This window comes from Parambassis ranga, chromosome 3 (genome assembly GCF_900634625.1).
Source record: "Parambassis ranga chromosome 3, fParRan2.1, whole genome shotgun sequence".
NCBI lineage: Eukaryota > Metazoa > Chordata > Actinopteri > Ambassidae > Parambassis > Parambassis ranga.
The window spans coordinates 22,610,490-22,619,743 of record NC_041024.1 but is presented as its reverse complement, the minus strand read 5'-3'; the positions used below and the strand labels follow the sequence as shown (position 1 = coordinate 22,619,743).

The window sequence follows — 9,254 nt, the reverse complement described above, 5'->3', positions numbered from 1 at the left end:
ACAGAGCCAAACAACACACACTCTCTGGGAGTGGGCTCACCTGCATGCACATGTGCTTGTGTGCGCACGCGTTTGCGTTTGCATGTGTGTACACGCATCAGGCCGCTGCAGACAGCTGCAGTGAATTTTACAAACGCCACCATGTAGACAGAAACACATAGAAACTGACAGCAGAGATGGCACCAGAGGACTGGGCAAGAGAACTAGAATGGGTGGCGCTGCAGCGAGTGCCGCCAGTGAGAAGGCAGAGAACTTCACTCGTACAACGCGGACTCTCTCTGAGAGCAGGTTCTATACATGAGCATGTTTAGTGTCGTGGTGAATTGTGGCAAAGTGTTGAAACGGTGTTGAGCAGCTTCACAGCTCTCTGTGTTGCTGTAACGTCCAAGCCCTGCAGCGCTGTGACGCACCGTGGAGACGCAGACAGCGAGCTGACCGTGGTCTGCTCAGAACATCCCGTAAACGTCACACAATGAGTTAAAAAATAAGAACTACCTGATGATTTGACACATTTTAAGACAGAAGCCGCGGGCCATATAAAGTCCGACGGCCTTTATACGCTACGACGCACCGGAGTGACGCCTTTTGTCATCCAGTCTCTTTGGCAGCGAGAGGGAGAGAGAGAGAAAGAGAGGAAAACAAACCAGCATGCAAATGTCATTTATCGCGGCCGAAAAACTTATCGAGCCCATTTATTTAATTGATTTATTGTTTATCGCGACAGGCCTAGTCAGAGCCCTAACATATCCGAGTCCTGATCGGGAGGTAACAGCCGATTCCGATCGAGTCTGAAGTCACGTAATCGGGCCCGATTTCCGATCACGTGATCGGATCGGGACATCCCTAGTGTATACAATGTTATCATGCTCCGTTTTGAGTGGCTTGAATCTCCAGATCTATTTTAATGTTACAAATGAAATAAAATGATAAAGCACTGTCAAATCACTTTGAAGTAACAGGTCACGATTGCTCCTGAATGACAAGACGTCACAAGACGTATGTGTGTGTAAAGGCCTATTAAGATGCACAGGTCGGAAAAATGTTCATGTTAGAAAAATGTGGACTACAACTGTAAACGGAGAACAATTTTGTTTGGCACAGCGAAAAATCAAATGCATCATCTCAGCCATGGATTACTAATAATACAGCCATGTTATGAAAGAGGATGGAAGGCTATAAGGATGTATTGGAGCACCTGATAAAGTTGTATTTGTTGTCATAGTATTGGTGGGCATTATTTAAAAACAACTAAAAACACAAATGTAGTTTTTAAATGTAAACAAGGAACTCTTGTTGACACGTGTCTCCATGGTGATGTAAAGTGCTTTGATTACAAGAGTTACATTCACAGTGTGTGTTTGAACTTCTGTTATATACTGAGAGGAGAAAGGCAACAAACACTGACAGAAGAAGCCAAGTCATCAAGTCGACATGAACGTGTACACAGATCTCCGTGAGCAGGGGCTGCTCTGCGATGCTGTCATCAGAGTGGAGGAGGTTGACTTTCCCATCCACAGAGTCATCTTGGCAAAGTACACTTACTTCAGGTGAACTGATTATCTCAATTTTAAATGAATGTGTTAGTAACCTCCACATAGGGAGACAAAACAAGGATTTGTTGTAGTTATGATGTGAGTGTTTGAAGATTATTCACTGCAATCTTGTTTTTATAGTTTACAGTGTTTCAGTGCGTTTTGTTAGGGACAAGAAATCTTCTGGATCCTTTCATTCATCTTCCCCGGTTCTTTGATTAAGAAGAAGTGGACAATATCTGGTCTCAAAATTACAATTTATTCTAACAGTAAAGAAGCAAATTCTGAGTCACACAGACAGAGGCCTCTGTGGTTGCCTGGTCTCACAGCCAGAGAACAACAACCCATTCTTTTGTAAACACCTTTTATCCTATCTTGAGATCCCATAAAATCATGTCCTCCCCTAACTCTGCACCAATGGGGTCAGCTCAACTGATATTTAGTTTACCTTATTTGGTGATGGTTAAACCTGAGAGTCAGGGGAAAACAGAAAGGAAATAGCAGGGGGTCGTATCGTCGTATCGTAAATCCAAGTTGAAGATAAGTTCTCCACGAGAATGATCACTGTACCATACGAGTGACTTTATGACGCCCCATAAAAGCTTACACCTCTTCCCCCATGTAAGTTCACTTTAAGTCCTAACATCTCATAAGCTGTGGGTCAGATCTGGAGATGACCAGGAAGACAAACTCACAGGAAAGGTGGGTCGTAAAATGGGGTCATGGAGATGAACACATTCTTTCAATCAAGATCTGGATTTACAACCTTAGCTTGAGATCAACCAGAGCTGTCTCCAAAGAGCAGACAACAGTTAACAGAGGAAATGAATTACAAAAGTCTATGAGAAGTAGGGAAATTACACACTTCTCAATACTTTCAGTATACCTGTCTTCCTTGATCTTCTGTAAAACCTACTTAACACATAAGTACTTATAAAATACATTACAGTAATATGCATACAGAAATGAAAACTTCATGTTAGGGACACACTTCTAGATATGTGAACCCACACCACATAACAACATCATGCAAAAAATAAAATCTTTCACCTAACAGTTTGCTAATGTTGTGATGACTAGTCAACTGCTGGGGAAAATGTTGTCAGAGTGAGCTCATAAAAAAAGCAGCAGCAGTCCTTAATGTTTGAACATGACAGAAACAACCGGTGAACAAGTGTGTGTTAATCTGCTTGCCCCAGGTGGGACTTGGATGATAGGACATGTTTGACATGTTGATATTAAAGCATCTAATAGTGATTTCTCCCTCTATAGGCTCAAACCTATTTTATCTTAGACTTAAACTTGATGTATAGTTTAGAAGTCATAAGTGAATTATATAATGTTACAGCAATCAGATTTAGACCTTTAACTATAATAACTATGTTGAATAAAGTTACCCATAAATCCACCAGTGACTTAGTGACTAATTTTAGTATCTGTTTTAAAAACTGAAATGCATCAAAGTGGTGTATAATGTTGTGGAACTTCTTCTGTGTCTTTCAGAGTTCTCTTCACACGTTCGTCTGAAGCTGACAAGAAAGTCTTCAGTATTCCTGACCTATCCTCAGACATGATGGAGCTCATCCTTGAGTTTGCATACACCGGCTCTGTTAACGTGACAGAGTCCAATGCACGGAGGCTTTTCATGGAAGCTGTTTCCCTTAATATAGTGGAGCTGGTGCAAATATGCTGCAACTTTTTTGAAAAGACGCTCTGCCCAGACAACTGCATCGGCATCTGGCAGTTCACAAAAAACTACCACGTCCCTGAACTGCAGCTCAAGGCTTTCCACTATGTCCTCAGTCACTTTGAGGAAGTGGTTTTCGGCGAAGAGTTCCTGCAGCTCTCGGCCCAGGATGTCATTGACATCATCAGCAGTGACAACCTCAATGTGAGACAGGAGGCAGCTGTGTTTGAGGCCATCATTCGGTGGATCACACATGAACCTCAGGAACGAGAAGGATACGCAGATCTTCTCTTGCCAAAGGTACTTTATATTATACATTATAATTTTCATATTATAGGTTAATCTATTTCAAGACAGTGACTGAAGCCAACCTCAGCCCAATAGAGGGTTATCTGTTATTAGATGTGCTCCATGTCATGATGATGGCCAGTACAGCCATCCTTTACCCTTTTATAGGCCAGAAGGTGCAATATCATCTATTCTGATGAGTGATAGATAGAAAGCAACACAGACTACCTGAGTGACGCATTGTGCTCATGTGCAAACTGGTCTTGTGGGTAACTGAAAATGGAGAATAATTTATGCAAATTCAATTCAATTCAATTCAGTTTTATTTATATATATATTATCAGAAATTGTCTCAAAGTGCTTCACAGAAACTCAGAGCGTGAGACCCAGAACCTGAACCCCCCTAAGAGCTCTGTGGCAAGGAAAAACTCCCTTTAAGAGGAAGAAACCTTGAGCAGGACCTGTCTACTTAGGGGGGAACCAGTCCTGCTGCTAGTCGGCCGGGTAGAGGAGGAGAAGAAGTGGGAGACAGCACAGAGAGGATGAAGGAGAGAGAGAGTGAGCCAGACTAAGGAGAGTAAAGGAGAGGTCAGAGGGTGAGAGGGAAACTGCTCAGTGGATCATGTTTGTGCCCCCCGACAACGTAGGCCTAGAGCAGCATAGCTGTGATACACCCTAGGTTTAAGGCTAACTGTACGCCTTACTAAACAGAGATGTTTTAAGTCTAGTCTTAAAGGTGTAGGCAGCGTCTGCCTCTCGGACCCAGATTGGTAACTGGTTCCATAGTAACGGTGCCTGATACCTGAAAGCTCGTCCTCCCATTCTACTTTTATGAATCCTAGGAACAAAAAGTAATGCTGCACTCAGAGATCTGAGACCCCGTTCACACTGGGGAAATCAATCCAGCTAGAGCTGGATTTGGGCCGTATCTGGACATATCCTGATAGTATTCTGAGTGTGAACACTGCGAATCCGGCTATATCCAGCTTGATTTCAATCCACCTCATGGAGGTGGATCTAGCCGGATTGGATCAAATGTGGCTCAGGTCTGAACGCAAATGCAGATAGCAAATCCGGCTAGCGACATGATACTTCCGGTTACCGACATGCTACTTCCGGTTAGCGAAAACCGCACGACGCATGCGCACACCCGGTCCTACCGCGGCCTGAACGGACTCTGTATATTACGAGGAGCCACCTAGTGGTTTGGAGGACTGCAAACAAGCCGGATTAAGCTGGATTGAGTGCAGACACGCTTGTGTGATAGCCAGATTTGAAAATAGGTCTGAACGTATCCAGCTTAAAGACTATCTATTCCTACTCTAGCTGGAATTACTTTCTCCAGTGTGAACAGGGCCTGAGTGTCCTATTAGGAACATATGGTACAATCAGGTCCTGCAGATACAATGGAGCAAGTCCATGAAGAGCCTTGTAGGTTAGAAGAAGGGTCTTGAAGTGTATTCTTGAGTCCACTGGGAGCCAGTGAAGAGACGCTAGAACAGGAAAGATATGATCGCTTTGGCTGCTTCCTGTCAGAACTCTAGCAGCTGCGTTATGGATCTGTAGACTGTTGATGGAGTAATGTGGACATCCTGACAATAAAGAGTTGCAGTAGTCCAGTCTTGAAGTGACAAAAGCATGGATGAGCTTTTCAGCATCACTCTGAGAGAGGACGCTCCTGATCTTAGTAATATTACACAGGTGAAAGAAAGCGGTCTTGGAGACCTGCTTAATATGAGAGACAAACGACATGTCTTGATCAAAGATAACTCCGAGGTTTCTCACAGTCATACTGGAGGCCAGAGTAATTCCATCCAGAGAGAAAGTATTATCTGATAAACTAGTTCTGAGTTGTTTAGGTCCAAAAACAAACTCGGTCTTGTCTGAGTTTAATAGTAAAAAGTTGGAGGACATCCAGTCCTTTATGTCCTTTAGACATGCCTGTAGTCTGACTAGCGGCTCCGTTTCTTCAGGCTTCATGGATAAATACAGCTGGGTATCATCAGCATAACAATGAAAGTTTATGCCGTGCTTCTGGATGATGTTTCCTAGAGGGAGCATGTAGAGGGTGAACAAGATCATCATCTTTTGCAAAACCTTACCAAGCATTTGTGGTGTGACAACCTACCTATGAAAGAGCAAAACATGAAAATATAAGAAAACGAAACAAAAGTTACTAAACCTCCTGTTAAAGCTGGGCGCTGGCACAAGCATTTATAAATTATTATTATTAGTACAAGTACATAAACTAATAAGAAACATATACATGTAATGCTGGCTATTTGCATAAGCTTTCTGTGCAGGTTAATGCAACTCAGACAATCAATAAGCTGATAATGATACTATGACAGATGAAGGGAGGAGAGTAATGAGAGTAATGAAAAAAATATATTCAAGATAAGACTTCAAAGAGGGCTTAGTGTATCCTGACCAGTGGTGGAGGAAGTACTGAAGCTTGGTACTTAAGTAAAAGTACAAATACCCAGCAAAATATATACTCAAGTAAAAGTAGAAGTGCTACATCAACAATCCTACTTAAGTAAAAGTCTTAAGTACTGACTTTTAAATGTACTTAAAGTATTAAAAATAAAAGTACTCACACACTGAATATATATTATTGATTTCCATTGCAAAGGATCTGAACAGGTTAGATAAAAAAACACAGCTGGCAGCGTGACACCACCTCCATGCAAAGTCTGACCTCACATCAGTCCAGCACTGTGTTCATCAAATGTAACAAGTAACTACAAACACTGTAGAAATGTAGTGGAGTAGAAAGTACACATAACAGCTGCAAAATGTAATGGAGTGAATGGCTCAAGTAAAGTAGAAATACATAAAAATTTACTGAAGTACAGTAACAAAGTACAAATACTTAGTTACTGAAGTACAGTAACAAAGTACAAATACTTAGTTACTTTCCACCACTGATCCTGACTGACTGCCACGATGTAGAACAAAGAGAATGATGACCTCGTTTGTTCCGGTTGCTAATAGCATTTCAAATAACTGACCATTATTTTATTGATTTACTTGTTGTATTTGTTGTGATGTTCTTTATTAGGAACCATGATTTTTATGTATTTTTATTTATTCTGACACAGACTGTTAAGTTATATCCTTTTTATTCTCTGTATTGTTGAAGGTCAGGCTGAGCATGATGCCTACAGAGTACATAAAGAGTCATGTGCTGTCCAATAAGCTGGTGACGGACAACTTGATGTGCCAGGCCATGGTCTCTGAGGTCATCAAAAGAAAAGACAGAATCCTCGGTCGGCCTCGTCTGCCTTCTGCCATCCTATTGTCCATTGGAGGCTTTAGCAGCAGCAGGAATCTACCTAATGTAATCCAGGCATTTGACGTCCGTGCAAATCACTGGATGAACATGACAGACCTTTCTGAGCCTCCTCACGCCTTTCATGGTGCAGCCTACCTCAGTGGGTATGTCTACTGTGTTGGTGGCTTTGACCAAGTGTTTATAGCCACCAATACTGTGTGCAGGTTTGACCTGAGCACACGGACATGGCAAGAGGTGGCACCAATGCACTATCGCCGCGCACATGTGAGTGTGACTGTGCTGAGCGGGTGCATCTATGCCATTGGAGGCTATGATGGGAACACACGTCTCAGCAGTGCTGAGTTCTACCAGCCAGAAACCAACCAGTGGCTTGAAACTGCACCCATGCATGAGCAGAGGAGTGACGCCAGCTGCACAGCACTCAACGGCAAGGTGGGTGGAACACAATGGAACAGAAAACAGAAAGATTTGTTTACACTGCTGCCAGTTTGAGCCAACAAAAATGACAATTTCTTATTGTCCCCCCCACTCCCCCTTTTTGTATTCAGATCTACATATGTGGTGGATTTGACGGGAAAGAGCAACTGCAAACAGCAGAGTGCTACAACCCAGAGACCAACCAGTGGACCCTGATCTCTCCCATGAGCAGCCGGCGCAGTGGAGTAGGAGTCATTGCATACGACAACCATGTTTATGCAGTAAGTGCACAAAAGAAATGTGTGACCATCTTTCATCAGTGGTTTAACCCTCAGGCGTCCCTTTATACTACTACTCTTTTGTGTCATTCGTGGACAAAAACGTCCACTTCCAAAAAACTGCTATAAAAACTTAATAGACTAATATTGCTCTTGCTTTTTTTCTGCATAAATCTGTTAAACAACTTCAGCCTTGCTCAAAACTACCAAACATTAAATCATTTTGAGGAATAAATGCCAGTTTGATTACTTAGTGTCACAGTAAATTAAAGTAAACAGTAAACAGTAAAAAAACACAAAAAATCAGTTATTTTCAATAAAACAAAAGTTAGGTGGCTGAGGCATTATTTTTATATTTGTCATGGATATGTCAAGTTTGGCAGTTTTGAGCAGGGCTGAAGTTGTTATAACATAACATATTTATGTAGAAAAAATATGAATCTGTTAAGTTTTTATAGCAGTTTTTTGGAAGTGTCCACGAATGACATAAAAGGGTGGTAAATTTGTTTCACCATGTTCTGGTGATGTATTTTAAAAATTTAAATTTGAATTCTAAAATGTGTCTAGAGAGAGCCTTTGTTACAAAAAATTGTGCCATATTCACCAACACAGATAAAATGGTGGCCAGGTAAAGAGGCAAAAATTACCCAATTGGACAAAAAAGTCCACAATGATGCCCGAGGGTTAAAGCGGCTAGTTTTTTATGTGACAATTGAATTGATAAGTGATCCAAAAGGTTGGTGGCTTCGATGGAATAGCCCTTCTGCAGACCGCTGAGGTCTACAACCCTCACACCAATACCTGGCGCAACGTGTCCTCCATGATGACCCCCCGCCGCAACTTTGGCATCGAAGTAGTTGAGGACCATCTCTTTGTTGTCGGGGGCTTTAGTTGCCGTACCATCATCTCTGATGTTGAGTACTATGACAGTGAGACGAATGAGTGGTCTCAGGCCTGCGACATGGACGTCTGCTGCAGCGCTCTGAGCTGCTGTGTGCTTTCTGGTCTTCCCAACATGGCCGACTACACCATTCCTCGTGATTCGTGATTTCTGTAAATCTTGTAGAAATATGAATGAACGAATGAATAAATGTATAAAGTGATGTAACAATACTGTCACAGTACCTGGCTGTAAATGTATATCATATGTTTATTCCACTCTTATGCAATCTGCATGTATGTTTTAGGCTCGCAGTTATGCTGTACACATCTGGATTACTAGACCTGTCCCATCCACCATACAGTATGGTACTGTTTGCCACAGCAAACACCAAAAAAAAAACACCAAAGAGGAAACCCTCTCTTTAAATACCCCCTAGTCCCTCCCTCGGGCATACCAATGGACAGAACGCAAAAGGGGGTGTGTAGGCACCGAGTGTGCACCCTTATGTGCACAGGAACAGGAAATCCGGAGACAGGAAAACAGACGGACAGTTTGTAAGTGAAAAGTCTTTGGAGCTCATCTCTGCGTAAAATCCAAATGCGTTGCGCAGCGAGCGCACCTGACACCAGCACTCTCTTGGCCCGGTGAGAGTGCTGCTTTTAACCCTTGTGTGGTATTCGGGTCAAATTGACCCGTTTCAAATTTTTACAAGGATAAAAATGTTAGAAGTATACATTTGTTCTACCTGAAACTCCATGGCCTTAGCTTATTTTCTGTGATAAACATGTACAAAAAAAAAAATAATTGAGCACACTTGCTACTATACCCCACACATTTACATCCCTCATATGGTATTCGGGTCACTTTGACC

General features: G+C 42.2%; 1 protein-coding gene across 1 annotated transcript; it reads left to right on the top strand.

Moving 5' to 3' along the window:
* Positions 1-1,440: 1,440 nt before the first annotated feature.
* On the top strand, positions 1,441-8,536 carry LOC114433734 (kelch-like protein 10; the record flags this gene model as incomplete). Its single annotated transcript, XM_028402396.1, has 5 exons — positions 1,441-1,547; positions 3,036-3,519; positions 6,653-7,237; positions 7,354-7,503; positions 8,237-8,536. Coding segments are annotated over exons 2-5 (1,452 nt in total), but the record flags the coding sequence as incomplete, so codon positions are not given.
* Positions 8,537-9,254: the final 718 nt, after the last annotated feature.